The 17,665-nt window shown below is 44.7% G+C and overlaps 1 protein-coding gene across 1 annotated transcript in view; it reads left to right on the forward strand.

Moving 5' to 3' along the window:
• Positions 1 to 17,665, forward strand: part of THSD4 (thrombospondin type 1 domain containing 4) — a 549,832-nt gene that overhangs the window by 95,061 nt on the left and 437,106 nt on the right. Inside the window, exon 5 of the mRNA XM_047767202.1 lies at positions 14,600 to 15,047. Coding sequence (XP_047623158.1) covers positions 14,600 to 15,047 — 448 coding nt within the window. The remainder of the gene's footprint in view (positions 1 to 14,599; positions 15,048 to 17,665) is intronic.

Below are 17,665 nucleotides of genomic sequence, written 5' to 3' on the forward strand. Positions count from 1 at the left end.
TACTCACCCCACCCCCTGCACACATCGCTGGTTCAGTCATAGTGCACACAACCTTTTTATTGCACTTGCTGTGTGCTACATCATTCACATGTATATTTGAGCCTTAAGCAGTCCCATTTTACAGTTAGGAACACTGAGCTGAGGTAGAAAAATCCCCAGCATCCTGCTCTGGGAAGGGGCAGAGTGGATCTGAATGCAGGGTTGCACCTTCACTTTTCCCACTCGAAGCTTATAATATGGAGCCAGGTAGTTTACCTGTATGTGAGAGCATAGGGTACAAAAGCTATGGCCCCACTGTTGGCTTTTGTGGTAAAGTACAAACAGCCCCTGAAGGACTTCTGGAGTTTTCCCTCTCTTATCCGTCCCTAGACACTTTCCTGGGCTTAGAATTGTTTTGGCTCATCTCTATTAATAGTAATAAGAGCTACCACAACAGATATTTACTGAGGGTTTACTGTGTATAACAGGCTGAATAATGGTCCCCCCACCAAAGGTACTAATTTCTAATCCCTGGAGCTAACTTATTTAGGAAAAAAGCCTTTGTAGTGGGGTGAAGGATGTTGAGATAATGCCTTCATCCTACATTATAGAAATGGGCCCTAAATGCAATCATGAGTGTGCTTACAAGAGACAGACAAAGAGATGGGGAGTTCCCTGGTCTAGTGGAATCAGTGCTTTCACTGCTGCAGCCCGGGTTCAATCCCTGGTCTGGGAACTGAGATGGCACATCAGACTCCTGCATGCTGCAGCCAAAGGGGAAGAAAAGAAAAGAAAAAAAGAGACAGGCAGAGATTTGATATCCAGAGGCACAGAGGAGAAGATGATAGGAAGACAGAATAGAGATTTGAAGGTAATAATGGGGCCACAAGCCAAGGAATGCCAGCAGGCACCGTAAATTGGAAAAGGCAGGGAACAGATTCTTCCCTGGAGCCTCTGTAGGGAGCACAACCCTGCCAATAACCTGATTTCGGCCCCTTGATACTGATTTCAAACCTGTGGCCTCCAGAGCTGTGAGAGAATAAGTTTCTGTTGTTTTAAGTCACCACTTTTGGGGTAGTTTGTACAGCAGCTACAGGAAACTAACACACATAGGGTGATGAAGGCTCTGAGCTAAACCTCTAAGGGCTCTTATGCATGAATTAATCTATTATCCATGTTTTTCGATAGAATAAGAGCTTTGCGCTTAGATGACATGATGAGCCTTGGGGCCCACAGCTATCAGGTTGTAGATCAGGGATTTGAACCAGAGTTTGGCTCTAAGCCTCTGCTCTTAAGCACTGTGTTGTCCTCTCCTCCTGTCCCCTGACTCCTTTCTCAGCCTTATGCCCTCTGCATCAGGCCAAGGTCAAAATCAGGGCTTGTCCCAGAGCCCTCCTGTCCCTCTTTAAGGTTTGATTTCCAGGCATGCGTTATTTTCTCTATTCCCTCATGTGTCTTTTTCCTTATAGAAGCATTTTGTCCCCTGGGGTGTTGTGGATCCAGGAGCAGTTAGCTAACATTTCCCTTTTCCTCAGTGATTAGAGCTTCTGGGCTGGTGCTGAAAATGTTCTCTTTCTGGAAACAGTAATTTCCCTTTTCCTGTTTTCCAGTAAATTCTTGTTTCAAACAGTCCATCCCCGTAATCCTTCGTGCATGGCATTTGGTCTTTATAAGCTGTGCTCTGCTGCAGCTGTTTAAGCTCCTTATGAGCTTACCATTCATTCAGCAACATTTGCTAATATCACAGTAACATCCCTTTGCGTAGACTTCTAGTTTGGACAGGTTGTTTAGTATCTTTTAGATTCAGTTTCCTTATCTATAAAATAGGAGTAATGACCAACTTTACTGTTTGCAGTGATGCTTAAATGGGATAACATGCATAACACATTTGGCTCACATTCAATAAATTGCTGACCACTGAATCCTGAATTTATGTAAGTACATAATTCTAAATATTTGGGAGAATAGAGTAAAATCTAGGACAAATCCCCCTTTCCTTCAGTTAACTGAGGGTGACAACCTTGTACCTAAATCACTTCCTCTTATGCAGGAAAGAAAGTTAAGCATCATTTTTCACACATGACTGTGGTACTTGAAATATTTCATATTTATATTAAAGCAAAAATGAATATTGGCTAAGTGGGTACATAGCAAGTGGTATGGTCATACTGAAGAATGTATAAAAGTTTAGACTGAGGAGACATTCAGTGTATGAGAGAAATACCATTGCTTCCTCTGAGGGCCTTTCATGTAAAAGATGCTCAAGAAATGTAAGTGGGCTTATAATCGTTATTACTGTTGCATTAATGAATTCAGCAGTGCTTACACAAAAAGGGTTCTTCAGTTTGCTTCAACCTGCTGCGGGCCAGCCTCGGGGGCAGAGGACCCTGAGAGTCCCCCTGGGGAGAGGGGTTAGGAGCTCATGTTTGCTTAGCACCTGCCTGGCCAGGCACTCTGCCCCACAGGTAATCTCATCTGGTTTCCCTAAGCCCTTGAGTCCTGCAGGGCTGCTCCGGTTCAGATCACAACACACACCAGCAACAGGTTTGATTCCCAAGGGGGCCCCTCTCAGTTGCACTGGAGGAATCAATGCATTACTGTTGTTTCATGCAAAGCCAGCGCTGGACCTCTCAGCCCACATTTGGCTGTCTGCCTCTGCAGTGACCCTTGCGTGTCAAGGTTGCAGGCTCTGTATTTCTCACCCTGGGGACAGTGCAGCCGTCATGGTAACCACCATTTACAGAGCAATCCCAAGGACCAAGCCCTGCCCTAGGCCCTTTCCCTTCATTTAACCCTAACCACAGCCATTGATGAAGAAGGCACCTTTACCCCATTTTGCCACTGGAGATGGGAGATGTTGCCTAACTGATCATGCAGGTAATGAGTGACTGACATGGCCTGTTGGATTCCCAGGGTCTTTCTACCATCCCCTGTTACCATCTCTGTCCCAGTGGACCTCTTAGCCTCCTCACCTTCTGGGATGCCCTGCTGAGCTTGAAATAGGGTAGGGCTATTGCTCTGAGCAGTCAAATATTAACTCAGCCTCAACTGGAAATGCCTCTTTGTTGGACCTCCATGATCTCATTTTTTGCCTTTTGTGTGAATCCAAAAAAGATACCTCTTCCTCTGGCTCCATTCATCTTCCCACTGGGAAGTGGGAAGTGTAATCACTGGATTTCAACACCTATGTGTCCTGGTGCAGTGAACAACCTGCTCAACTGTAAGTGGACCCCTGCAGCCCCTGAACACTATGGCTTTCTGTTGATCTGACACTGGTCTCCTTAATCACCCTCACTTGTCCTTGCTCCACCTCTCCAGGCCCACACCTAACAAGGCACCCGAAGATTCGTCCTAGAAACTGGGTACCACTCAGATGCACCATGGCACCTGTGGGCACTGGGATGATTTGTTCTTAGGGATGCTTGGCTGGTTTTCAGACATCATCCTCTAGGCAAGGAGAAGCAGCCCGAAGGCGGTTATCTAGATCAGAGTCTTTAAGTCATCTCCCTGTATCCTTGCCCCAGGACTGAGTCTGTTCTGCAGTCTGTTTTATATTTGGGGGTGTGCGTCCGGGAACAGTATTATAGTCCTCACCTTCTGGGAGGTCAGCATTTGGGTCAGTGAATTTCAGGTCTTCTTGAGGCTTGGCTTCCCAGTGCAAAGAGGGCCTTTTAAACTCAGAGTCACTCCAGAACTACCTTTCTGCTTCTCTTGCTAGACTGCTTGCCTCTTGGCTCCTGCTAGTACCCCTGCGTCCATTTATGCCAACACTTCTTCCCTTCTCTCTTATTAAAAAAGATTTGTCACTTCCCCTGTGTCCCTCCTCCCTCCCCCTTGCCCCTCCCCCACATATAAGCCTCTGAGATCCTTGTTCCCCAAAGGCTCAGAGCAAACCTGTCAGCTGATTCTCATGCTGGTCTTTAGATCCAGACCTTAAGTACTTTCCAGGGAGCAGATCTGGTCAAACTGGCTAATGCATGTGACAGTGTGTACCGCCCAGTAGGCAGTCAGGAAGGCTTTTGTTTTCATCATCTTAATTTTTATTTCCCTAAGTGGCCAGAGTTTTGCCTCTTATCTTCTGTAGACACCAGAGAATTTATTGCCTGGAACAGCCCTGGCAGGACTTTCAGTCTTCTGAACTTCTAAGAAGACATATGCACTCAACCTAAACCATTTGCTCACAGCCTCTTTGAACTTAGCACATGCTATCCTTTCTCCCTTTGGCAGGTGATCACAATGGAACGGGGCGTGTTTTAGGAACACAGAGCTCTCCTGCCAGTTTCAGGCTGGCTGCTCCTTTCCATCCAGCTTGCCTTGGATCACATGGCCTCATGTTTCTGCCCTTGAGCTGTTGCTCCCTCCCATTCTTCCTCCTGAATTTGAGCATTAAGGTCTCTCTAGGTGGCCAAAGGCTACTGATTTTTAATTTCACCAGCCCTCTTTGCTTCGCTTCCCAAGCTGCCTTGACTTTTTGCTTGTTGGAACTCAGAGCCGCCATGTCTCTACTAATTGATCCACAGAGATAACCTTTACTGACCCATTGGTAAGAAATACTGAGCAATTAAGCCATGGTCTTTTACAGGTGTTATTTCAACAAACATTCAGAGAATGCCTCTGGGGCAGACCCGCTGCTAGTCTTAGGGATTATCCACACAGGAACAAGAAGCTGACAAGCCTTGCCCCAAAGAACTAGAGGACTTGTGGAGGAGCCAGGCTTTTTACTTAACAACCTTATTGAGAAAAAGTGTTAACGCTGTGTCAGAGGGGCGTGTGGACTGCTCCTCCAGAGCACTAACCATGTGTGGGCGGCGTAGGGGAAGCCTGTGGGGCGCTGGTGTTTATTTTGGGCCTGGAAGGCTGCCCCAGTTCAGAAGTCAGGAGGGTAGAATTCCAGGCAGGTCCTTGGAGGCACAAGAGCTCAGTATGTTTGGGAAATGGTGAGTGATCTATTATGCCTGGAAAGTGTAGGGTTGCCGGCAGGAGACGGGGAGAGGATGAAGACTGTAGCCGAATCTGGGGAGAGAGACGGAGACCAGAGGGTGAAGGACTTCACGAGGCATCACACAGAATGTGCCTTAGAGACATATGGGTTTGAACTTTATTTTCTAGGCAAAGATGAGCCATGAGGGTCTTTTGAGCTAGAGGGTGATGACCAAGGGCTGGGATTATGAAAACAAATCTGGTGGAGAGAGAAGTCAAAGGCCTGACCCTGACTTGGGGAGCTCATGGGTGGGGATGCTGTAGACAACCTGGGAAAATGCACTGGGGTGTCAAAAATACTGCATTGGATGTCAGAGTGTCAGTGCCATTGCTTACCTAGGCTGTGTTCCCCAAGCACATCTAGACTGCAAAGAAGCTGGGCATGAGGCTGGTGGTGGCCTTTCTTGATCTAAAGTTTTCTGGGAGTGTATGGCTTTTCAGTTATTGACAGTGACATTTCAGAAGAATATTTTGTTCCCTGTTTTCTGTTCCCTCCATCTTTGGGGCTTCCCACCTATTTATAGTGAGTATTTTATGTCCAGTTGACATGTCTGCATACTTACACATTAAGGTTGCTGACTTGGATTCTCCTTGGTTGCTCCTTGGATTCTCCTTGTGATTCTCTCCTGTGTAGAACAGACAAAACCTTGGGGACAGTTCTGATCGGAGGCTTTGACATTTGCTTCTTACCATCCTCCCCACATCTGTAAACAGCTACATTTTTAAAAAATTCAGTGGAAAACAGTTTAGTGTTTTTCTTTTATCTTGTTTTTTTGGCCGCACCCCTGGCATATGGAAGTTTCTGGGCCAGGGATTGGACCCGAGCCTGCAGGTGTGACCTGCACCACAGCTGTGCATCCTTAACCCACCGCGCCACACAGGAACTTCATAGTGTTTTTCTTTTTGATATCACTTTCTCATATTGAAAACCTGTGCATAAGGCAAAAAAAAATTTTATGGTACTACGAAAGGGTAAGAAATGACAAAGGAATCTGTTTCAACTCCACCCTGTAGAGTTGGCTCCCCAGAGGAAATCATTGCCTCAAGTTTCATTTCTATCATTTCAGAAATGTATCTAACACTAATATGTATTTTCATATATTATATACATTTTTTCCCTGTTTTCTTTTAAAACATAAACCAGAGCATGAATGTTGAGTGTCTTCGGTATCTTATTCTTTTTTATCTCACTGTACTTTGGAAACCATTCTGGATCAATATATGCGCATCTGCCTTATTCTCTTAAATGGCTTCATTGAACTCTAGTATGTACGCTGACATTTACCCTAATTTCCCTAGCTCATTATTCTCCTGTTTGAGATGCTTAGGTTGAGTTTCCTATTTACAGTCACAGCTCAGATATGCAAAACGCAATTTATTTTTATACAGCTGGGTTTGGTTCAGGAGTCTGTTTCTGCTGCTTCAGGAAATCTGCCAACTCAAGGAAACTCAGATGCTTAGATATTTCATATTAAGCATTATTAATTCGGAGTTTATACTCAGTTCAGTCAGGATTCTCCTCCCCCTTCCTGGAATTCTACCCTTTTCCCTGGGGGCGACCTGGGTCTCCAGATAGAGGCTTCTGTGCAGTCTTGGTGAAGGGAGCAGGATATAAGCCCTCCTTCCCTGGCTGCCTCCTACCCTTTGTAGTAACTGCTGCTGAAATCTCCACGTGTGCTCTTCTGGCCTCTAGTCAGCAAGGGCCATGTGTTTAGCGTCCTTTCAAGAACCGTAAAGACCCCTTTGGGTGACCCATTGGTGCTCAGATGGCCCCCTCCCCCACCTCCCTCCCATGTCCTCCCATATCAGGTGCCATGTTGGACATGGGCTTCCCCGCAAAGCTTGAAGGTCCCTTCTGTTCTCAGGTTACTAAACAAATCTAGAGTTTCTATCACTTCCCACCCCAGGCAGAGTATTCTGGCCTGCCCTCTGGTTATTGCCTCTCAGTTGCTCCCTTATCTGCCCACCAGCCCAACTCTTAATTACCTTAGGTTTGGGAAGATAATTCCAAGGTCATGACCTCTTCTTCCTCTTCTGTAGTGTACACTATATATACCTCTGCTCTCTATGCCCCAGACTTCAGTTCTTGCCAGACAAAGCCCAGCTTTTCAAATTCTAAAGAAACCTCTTCTCCCATTGACCTTTAAGTCTTCTCTTCTCTGGTGCTGTGATCCTCAAGGTCATTCTAGAAGCACTCTGGGGGGAGAGAAGGGATTGCTGAGAGGGAGACAGATACTAGCTAATTCCTCAAAACATTGTCCTATGAGGGTCACTTCAGGTGTCCTGCCAATTCAACAGGGCTGCACCGAGAACCCCTCAACTCCTGTCTCTTGTACTTCTGTAAACACTGGAAAAGATAATTCCCAGTTATGATCCCTGCGGCCTGGTAGCTTTTAAAATATCTATTGAATCCTCTTTAAAAAATGCATTTGGGGATAAATTAGGAGTTTGGGATTAACAGATACATACTACTCTCTATAAAACAGATAATAAGAAGACCCTACTGTATAACACAGGGAACTATATTCAATAACTTGCAGTAACCTACAGTGGAAAATAATATGAGAAAGAACACACACATACACACACACACACATAACTGAATCATGTTGCTGTACACCAGAAACTAACACATCGTAAATCAGCTCTATTTTTATAAAAGATTGTGATTGGTCATACTAATGGATTTTGGAAAAAGCCTTTCACTTGATAGCAATTGCAGTCACATCTTCTTCCCTCCAAGCTTAGAGTGCCCAGTGGAAAATGTCTTGTTTTCTCAGTGAGAGGAGAGAAGGAGGAAGGAGGAAGAACGTGCACATCCCGGAGGCTGGTGTAGGCAACCTTCAGGTGCAGCCTCCCTGCATCTGTAACTGGGAGTTTGATTTTAGCTTCTTACTTCCTCAAGCCTGTCTTCAGTGATGAGACTGGCCAGGTACACTTGCCCTCAAACATGGACTTGGTAAGAGTTTAATTTTTGTATGTAAGAATAGCACAAAGTGCAGAGGTGGCACAAAGGATCCCTTTAAATGGTATGGAGATTATTCATTAGAGACTCAACAGAATCTTAGATTTTCTCAACAGCATCTAGTACAGGGGCTTCCACCCACCCCTCTTCTGTGAGCCACCTGCAGCAATCAGTAACCTTCCATCTCACAAGCCTCCTTCCCATCTTCCTATGTCAGGATTGACTTCTGTTTACCTAACAACTCAACTCAGGTAGCTAGCTGCAAGGGATGCACCTCCCTAAATGCTATAACACCCGGAACCTCCAAGATGAAGCCATGAAAGGAGACTTTCAACTTGAGCCGGGGCAGCTGACCTCACTGCCCAGCCCCCGGGCTCCTGGGGGGTCCTCGCAGGCTGGTCCCGGGGGCTGATGCTCTGTTGGATGCTGTGGCCCGTGTGTGGTTCATGTTAGCACAGCTGAGACAGGCTGGACCTCTCACAGAGACCTGACTGAGCTCTAAGGGAAATAAACATGGAGAGTGTAAGAAATACAAACAGCTTGGCTTTCCAAGGGCAGGGTTCTGTCTCTGCCCCTTCCATTCTGAACCAGGAAATAAGACAAGAGGTCGGAAGCCATCCTCCTGCCGTAAGCTGCTGACAGACAGCCTGGCCCGGGGGGCTCTCCGGCTCCGACAGGCATGCACAGAGCACCTTGATCTCTTCATTCTTCCCTCCTTCTGAGAATGAAGCTGAGTCCCAGCTTCTGCTGGGTCCTCCTTTCCATTCCAAGGACCTATTTCTTCTCCAGGTGTTTGAGAACAGAAATGGTCTCACCCAGTAGATGAAACTTATTCCTATGAAGAGGGGTATTTCATATAATAGAAATTAAACACAGATAGTAATAGGAAGGAGGGATTTTTCTTTCTTTAGAAATCATGGTTTGAGCCATTCGTTCATTCATTATTTCAGTTCTTCACCACTATCGAATGCCTACTCTATGCTGGCCATTGTACTGGGTTCTAGGGATATAGGCAAAGAAGACATATTCTCTGCTGGGGGAGCCTGCAGTCTGGTAAACTAAGGCAGACTGAAGAAATGGGCATATTAAAAGGTTATTGTGCTGTGACAGTTACAGGGGGCCCAGTGGAAGGACAAAAGAGAAGGGCATTGATCCTATGGCCTGGAGGGTTGGAGTAGGGTTTGTATCAGGAGGTGCTTCATGGAGGAATGAATGCTTCAGCTAAGTCCCAAAGGACGAGTAGGTGGTCATTGTAGGAAATGGTGTTGAGGAAGGCAGCCTTGAGGAGAAATCAGCATGGCCAGAGCATGAAGAAATAAATTGGGTTCTGATGGGGAACTCCAAGAAATGCGATGTGGGTGGTCCATGCAGTGCTGGCCTGTGGCAAGAGGTGCAACAGGTTCTGTGCTGTGCAGGCTGGGTGGCTCAGCCGAGGAGTTTGACCTCAGTATATAGAGAGGTGAGGAGAAAGGAAGAACCAGCTGACTTGGGAGTGAAACAGAGTGAAACAGAGCAGTGTGGCCACAGACCAACAGCATCAGCAAATTCTCAGACCTCAGCCCAGATCTCCCGAATCAGCCTCTTTGCAGGTGGGGTTCAATGGTCTGTTTAAATAAGCCTTCCAGATGATTCTGATGCTCGTTCAAGTTTAAGAACTACTAAAAAGGAAAATATAGGAAGAACTAGAACACTTTTGTGTTGTGGGGTAAAGAAGATGAGTTTGGGCTTGAATGCGTTGAGTCTGAGATGTCCGGGGAAGGTCTAGGTAGAGCGATGAAAGCCTAGTCCGAGGATGCACAGCCTCAATGTCAGCTGGGAGCTTGTTAACAAATGCAGGACCAGAGTGTCCCCCTACCCCCGACCTCCTGAATCAGAAGCTATAGTTCGATGAGATCCCCGGGTGATTTGCATGCATGTCACAGGTGAGAAACAGGTTCTAGTCTAGAGGTTAGTTGGGTCCATGGGATTGATGCCCAGAAGAGGGGTCTGGCAGGCAATAGACATGTGGGTGTTGTCAGTTTCAGGTGCTCAGTTGTAGAAGACACACTTCCAGAGTTTGTGTGTAGAGCCGGGAAGAGGGAGGCTCGATGTGGTGTCTTTGTTTGAATCATCACAGACTGGTCAGGATTCACGTCGCCAAGCTGCACAACATCACACATAATGAGCTTCGGGATGGCAGCCAGCTTGTTGTAAGGAAAATGTTTTATGGTCTTATTATCTTTTCCAAAATGCTCTTTGCAGCCATTTTCTCAAGAAACAACAATTTCCGCAGCCACCCGTCGTAGGTTGTTGGAAGGATTGAGACCAAAACTTGGTGTCAGAACCCTTACTGTCCTGTTCTTGTCGCTGTGGGGGAGGGAGGCTCCACATTTACTAAAGTTGTCAGGCTTGTGAATGTCAACAAGCCGAAAAAATATCACTTGATAAAAGTTTGTTAAAGGTTGTCAAAACAGGTGATGGAAAATGAATGATAAAAACTGCTTTCAGATTAAAAAAAAAGTGCTTTTGTTTATTGGTGACCTCCATTTGATCTTCACAACATCATTGTACATAGATAAGCCAGGAATTATTTGTGCTCTCATTTGAAAAAAAAAATAACAGCTTTATTGAGATAATTAACATACCATAAATCACCATTTTGAGGGTATAATTTTGTGGTTTTTAGTGTATTCACAAGGTTGGGCAACCATCACCACTATCTAGTTACAGAATATTTTCATCACTCCAGAAAGAAATGTACCCTTTAGTAGTCACTGCCTATTCTCCCCTCCCCCAGCCACTGGAAACTGCTAATCTGCTCTCTGTCTCTAGGGATTTGCTTGTTCTGAACATTTCACATAAATACAACCATGCAATATGTGGCCTTTTGTTTCTGGCTCTTTTCACTTACAGTATTGTTGAGGTTCATCAGGGTTGGAGTATATATCAGCACTTAGCCTCTTTTACAGCTGGGTAATAATCCAGTGTATGGACATGCTGTTTTGTTTCTCCATTTATCAGTTGGTAGACATCTGGGTTGTTGCCATCTCTTGGCTCTTGCGAATAAAGCCATTATGAACGTTCATGTACAAGTCTTTGCGTGGACCTATGTTTCCATTTCTCCAGGGTGTACGCCTAGGATTGGAATCGCTGGGTCACATGGTAATACGACATTTAACATTTTGGGGAACTTCCAGATAGTTTTCCAAAGTGACTGCACCATTTTACATTCCCACCAGGAATGTATGAGTGTTCCAGCTTCTCTGCATCCTCTCCAACACTTGTTATAGCCATTCTGGTGGGTGTAACTCTCATTTTGCAGGTACAAAAAAAAATGAGGGTGCATTTTTTGCCAAAGTCCATAGAGCTAGTAAATGGCCAAGCTTTTATGTTAACTTTTTTTTTTAAAAAGCAAATACTTGTATGAAGCATGCTCTGTGCAAGACATTATCTAAGTCCTTTGCTCTTGAGTTGTTTGCTCTTTTCAACAAACTAGAAGGAAGGCACTATTATCCTCTTTATTTAGAAATGCATGTAGGGCCAGATCTGGGCCTGGGGTGCAATGTTTAAGGAGGCATAATAACCCTGAGAGTGAGTGTCTCCTTAAATGTTGCATCCTAAGCACTTCCAAAGGCCAAGTGACCTGCCCAGAGTTTCATACTTAACAAGTGGCAGCACAGGGGTTCAAACCCAAGAAACCTTGTTTCTGAGCCCATGTCACTGGCCACTAAGCTATGCTAATACCCACATCCTCAACCTCCAAGTCAGGCTTTTTCCATTTCTTTCTCAAACTTTCTAAAATTAGCTGGAACTTAGACATATGGGAAACCCCAAGGAAAATCCCAGAGATGGGTTATGGGGAGACCAGGCTGAACTAACCAACCTAACAGCTCCCAAGCACCCACCACATGCACCTCTGGAAGGGTTAACTGGCCACAGATCTCCTCAGCCACATCTGTGCTGATTATGCCAAAGCTGAATACATCTGCCCAGTTCAGGTCGGCCCTTCTGCAAGTGGCCAGATGGACCCTGTCCTGGTGGGGAAGAGGCCATTGTGAACCATCAGGATGATTAGCTCAGACCGGCTATAAGGAAAACACACATTCTCCCGGACAAGTAGGGATGAGTCTGCCCTTTGTCCAAGGGTTCTGAGTCAAGTATTCAGAAATCATCTCTCTCATAGGAACATCCTAATTGGCAGCTCCTTCTCTGTAGTCTGTTTATCAGAATTAATTGGCCATTTGCTTCTGGCTCATCCTCTTTCCAGTGGTGTTGCTGTTTGGGTGGATTTTGAATGGTTCTTGGGTTTAGGCAGAGCCTCCTACAAGGCAGTGGGAAGGCAAAAATACACATTTGCATGTGTGTATGTTACCCCCTCAGGGGTGATGGACAGCCTCTGGAAAGACTTATGCAAGTCATCTGCCAGCCAACCGCAGGTTCTCCCTCCGCCTCTTCTACTCCCCAAGAGCAAGGTCAAGTCAGTCTGGGTTCAGTCCTCTCACTGATTGAGCTGCAGCAGTGCAGCCTGGCCCAGACCAGCAGATTTTTATATATATCACAAACTCAGAGGTTTTTAAAACAGTTTTATAGCTGTTTTAACATGCAGATTTTGTTGTTGCATTCTCACTCTTGTTTGGAATTTCAATTCTGTTCTATGACTTTTTCCCTCAAGGTTGTGGGACTAGCATCACCAGCACCATCTGGGAGCTTATTGGAAATACAGAACTCTAGGCCCCACCCCACACCTCCTGAATCAGAATCTGCCTCTCAGCAAGCTCTAGATGATTCGTGCACGTATTCAAGTTTGAGAAGCATCACTCCACATGTGTTCATTTCTTTATTATCTTCAGCTAGGGTCTCCACCAGTACTTTGAAGCTAGAACTTTGGGGAGATTTTCAGATCTTAAAAAAAAAAAAGACACACAGAAATTCCTTCCTTTGCCTTTGCATGATGTCATTCATTTTACCTGGCCTGTCACAAGAAGAAAAAAGCAAATTACATCCAACATACATATATGTAAAACCATATTTAAGACTAACTTCTTAATTGCATTTCTTAAAGCAGCATTCTGGATTCCCCATCATTAATAAGAGTCCCAAGTGTTGCCAAGATTAATTGAGAAACGCCTAAAGGCAAAATAAACACTAGCACTAGTTTAATTCAAAACCATATCAGCTAAGAATGAAGGTGCAATTAGTGATAAAGATGTTAATAATTAGTTGTGGTCTGTTACACTTTATGTTCAGTGGTTATGTAGAGTGAAGAAAGAATTTCCTCATGAGGGCAAAAATTAATGTTTCACCTTGATTGCTATTTTAATGTACTTATTTTAATGGGGCCATCCTGTAGAAACCCTTAGGCACATTTCCAATTTTACATAAATGTAGAATTAATTATTATGGAAGCATATAATTTTAGAGCTGGAACGACCTTCGCAGTCATTTAATCCAGTTCAGTCATTTTACAAATAAGTAAGAGTTATATGACTTACTTAAACCCTTCCACAGAGTATTGGAACCCAACTTGATTCCCAACTCTCGGACCAGTGAGGATGAAACCTCAGATCTCCCCAGATAGAAGTGCTTCCTCTTGCCTCAGAATTCCTAACTCACTGTTCATTGTGTTGCTTTCAAGGTCCTTACCCCATCATGTGTAATGTTCTAGTTACTTTCCGTTGTACAGTCAGGGTCTTGGGAACCCTATCTGATTCACTTTTATACTTCTTCACCATTCCTAGTTCTGTATTTTGCAAACAGTAGTTGCACAGTAATTTTGCATGCAGTGGTGTGCTTGAGCGAGCTTTTGCTTGCTTGCTAGAGCTGATTGTGTCTTCACATTGGTAGCTCAAAACTGGCCATGGTGGGAGTATTTACCCCATGGAACTGGACAAATGCTACAGATCAGGGCTTTTTTTCTCCACACAGAAAGCCAGTTGTTAGACATTTACCAGCATAACATTGTTTATGCAATTTTCATAAGACTCCACAAGGCAACTGGTTTGACAAAATCTGAAGATCCATACCAACGTGAAGATGACCAGTTTGCCCATTGTTCACGTGGGGTGACTCAAGAGTGAGGAAGGAGCCAGTTGTTCAACCTCCTCCGGCTTCTACAGGGATTGAGTTTGACCCAGGGCAAGTTCAGCCTCAGGACTGCATTAGACATTGGTTGCTTAGTTCAGTTCCACTTACCTGGAGAAGGTATTTGGGCATGAATGGTTGTGGAAACATGGTATGAAATACCAGGCACAGCTGAGTGAGAACCGCCCCGCCTCCACAAACTGTTATGAGAAAAAAAAAGTGAACAGGACGTTAGCATAACTGAAATTACATTTCTATCTTTAGTCTTCTCAAAAACCCTTCAGCGGCTCCCTACAACCTGTAAGAACACCCAAACTCCCTGACAAGTCTTGTCCTGGCCACAGCTTACCATTCTGGCCTCATTTTCTACCAAGCACATCACTCACTGTTGATTCCTGTCTTCATCCTACATCCCAGCCTCTGTAGAGTTTCTGTTCCAGCCTCCAGGATGTTCCCTTCTCCTGGGAATCCCTCCCTCTACTTTCCTGTTCCACCCCAGGCTCTCCCCCAGGCTTCTGTTCCTACACAGTCCCCTCTGCCATCCACTAAAGCTTCTGCATTAACATGAAAATTCCTATGACTTGTTCATCCCCTCTCTTGTGTATCTCTCTTTAGGAGCAGGACTCGAGGTCCCATTGGCCCTGGCAAGTATGGCTATGGTAAGGCGCCGTACATCTTACCACTGCAGACGGACTCTGCACACTCGCCGCAGAGGCTTCGGAGACAGAGACCCCCATCCCGGAATTCCAGGTCCCAGGGGGCATCTGGTTCTAGGCATAGCTACAACCCTGCAGCCCACCGGACCCCTCAACATGGACCTCTGTACCAGACTGATGATGGCCCTCGTTCTGGACTGCAAGCCTCAGAGAGCTCCATCTACCAGCTGCCTTTGACCCACAACCAAGGCTTTCCTGCAGCCTCCAGTCTCTTCCACAGCCCAGAAACGAGCAGCAGCCCTGGCATGGGGGCCCACAGGGCAGCTCAGAGCTTCTCCCAGCCTGCCCGATCTACAGCCATCTCCTGCATTGGGGCCTATCGGCAGTACAAGCTATGTAACACGAATGTAAGTACACACTGCCTCAGATGGCCCTGGAAATAGCTGCTACTCTTATCTCTCTCTTGGTAGTAAATGTAGGGGAAGACAGCAAGGGTATTTTTTTGTTTTTAGGCCATGTAGATGCACCTTTTCATCTTCTCTCTCATTCCTCTTTATTTATTCTCTCTTATACTTTTCTTTTTATAAAGTTATTACTTTAGCAATGTATGCATAACTTCTTGAATCACTTATTGACAATAGCTATTGCTGTCTAGCAAACAACTCGCATATTCTCAGTGGCTTTATATCAAAATAGTTTTCTTTGCTCATGGGTCTGTGAGTCAAGTGCAGTTTGGCTAATTTAGGGCAACCAGTGGTGGTGCCAAGATATGGGAATTTGGGGAGGTTTGACCACCCTGCATATCATCCAGTAAGTTTCCTGGAGGCTCCCTGCTTTTCTTAGTGTAAAGTCTTTGGGACATTGTATCATGACAGAGTCTGATAGTGAATAACTTGCTAAAGATCCCACAGCTAATGATTCCACAGCCAAGCAGATTATAAATGGCAACTACATAAGATGACCAAGTGTGTTCTTAAAAAATACCAGTTTAAAGACTTTATAGAAAAGAGAAAGGGAGTAAGAGAATGTTTAAGGGTTAAATTTCCAAGTTGCTATATTTTTCATTAATAATTTAATCTGCCTTAATATTCTGTTACTAGGTAACAGGACAGCTGTTATATATTAGCTTCAATTTCCTCATTAAAAATATATTTCCTGCCGTAGAGTCCATAGAAATGACTTAATTTGTGATTTTAATAATTCCTCTGAATGCCTGGATTGCCTTTCAGTTTATTCCTCCACTGACAAACTTCAGAAATTATTGATTTTTGTAAAGCAGTAATTTTTCTAAAGCCGTTACTAATCAGACAACCAGTAAGTCTTAACTGAGCATCATGGCTTGTCTTGTAACCCATCCGACTACCTGGAAAATAAAAGTCATATTATCTGCCTCATAGAATTGTTATGACCATCAAATAGGTGATGTTAAGAAAGTGCCTTCTAAATTGAAAACAAAACAAAACAAAAAACTCACGTCCATGGTGAGACATGGCCCCTGTTCTTGAATATCCATTGAGATTCTTTTAAAATGAAATGAATTCATTTCTAATTTAGAACACATTCTCTCATTGACTAGTATGTATCTTAATTTCGAGGACCACGTAAACCACAGAGAAGAAGGAAAAGAGAGAAGTCATTTGGCATATATGTGGACCTGATATGTCCTTAGCATTTCTTTCACTTAACCTGCATTTTTAAAGCATGTGCTTTTGTCCAGACTCCTGCTGCCCACAGCAGGGCTCTCTGCCATGTAGAAGCTGTGGTAACCCCACTACCCAGGAGATTGAATGGAGAGGAATATTAAAAACTTCTTGTGAATTCATGAGGTCTGCAGCATTTTGGAAGTAGGTACAACGTCTCACACATTTTTTTACACAAAGAAGTAATTGTCGACAAAGGAATGTACAGGTTTAATTCCTTTCTTTTCATTGTAGCATTTGGCGCCCATCACCCCAAATCACATCCTACTTCCCTTTTTTGAGAGACATCTTTCCTCCAAGGTCCCATTACTGCATATCTTCTTTTCACAAGCCCATGGCTTCTTGTGACTTAGGCCATACCCATGAACACTTTAAAATTCCCTGTGTTCATGGTCCCTAAACCACTTCTAGGTTTAATGATTTGCTAGGAAGACTCAGAAGCTTCAGCATCCAGTGGTCTGCACAGTTATGGTGTAGTACAATGAAGGGATACAGAGGACCATCAGCAAGGAGAAAGGCATCTCATGCGTCCAAGTCCAGAGGAAAGCAGGCACAGTTCCTGTGGCGTCATGCAGACTGTATTTCATTCCCCAGCAATGAGTTGTTACACACGTGAAGTGCTGTCTACCAGGGAAGCTCATTAGCGACTCCATGGCCAAGCTTTAAATTGGGGGGGAGGGGCCTAGTCACATAAGTTCCCTCTGCTTACTAACATCCCAGGCTCCTAAAAGGAAAGCAGGTGCTTAGCAGAACGTACATGGCTTGTCCATATAGTTGGGGCATGGTGAATCACTCCTATTTCTTTGGAGCGGTGAGGTGCAAACCCTTCCAAAATCCAGTTTCCCAGGATCAGCTTTGTAAGCAGGCCTTTCTAAGGAGGGCCATCTCAGTCCTGCTGTGTTCAGTCTTCTTTGCACATTCTCTATGTGGACCCATGTGGTCCCGCATCTTAACATCCATGACTTTATGTAGACATGTACATATTCTCCCCAATGCCCAACCGAAGAGGTGACACCAATCCTCCAGTTATGTACATTGAAGGGCAATATAGGGAATGCAAGTTATCACTTAAGTCCTCTTCAAAGACTAAAACATAAAGCCTGCATTTAGAGTTCTCTCCCAGTTATTATCTGGGAAGAGAAAAAGAAGGGAAAGTAAGCCAGGGTGGGTTAGAAATATCTACTGATTTCAGAACTTCATCCCTTAAACTAACTGCCTAGTATATCCCACTCTAGTTCTTGATGGAATACCCCCTTTCTAAGACTACCCCCACAATAAAGGGCTCAGTTCTGAGATGTGAGGTTATACATATGATGAGGTGGGGG

Source organism: Phacochoerus africanus, chromosome 2, assembly GCF_016906955.1.
Source record: "Phacochoerus africanus isolate WHEZ1 chromosome 2, ROS_Pafr_v1, whole genome shotgun sequence".
Taxonomy (NCBI): domain Eukaryota; kingdom Metazoa; phylum Chordata; class Mammalia; order Artiodactyla; family Suidae; genus Phacochoerus; species Phacochoerus africanus.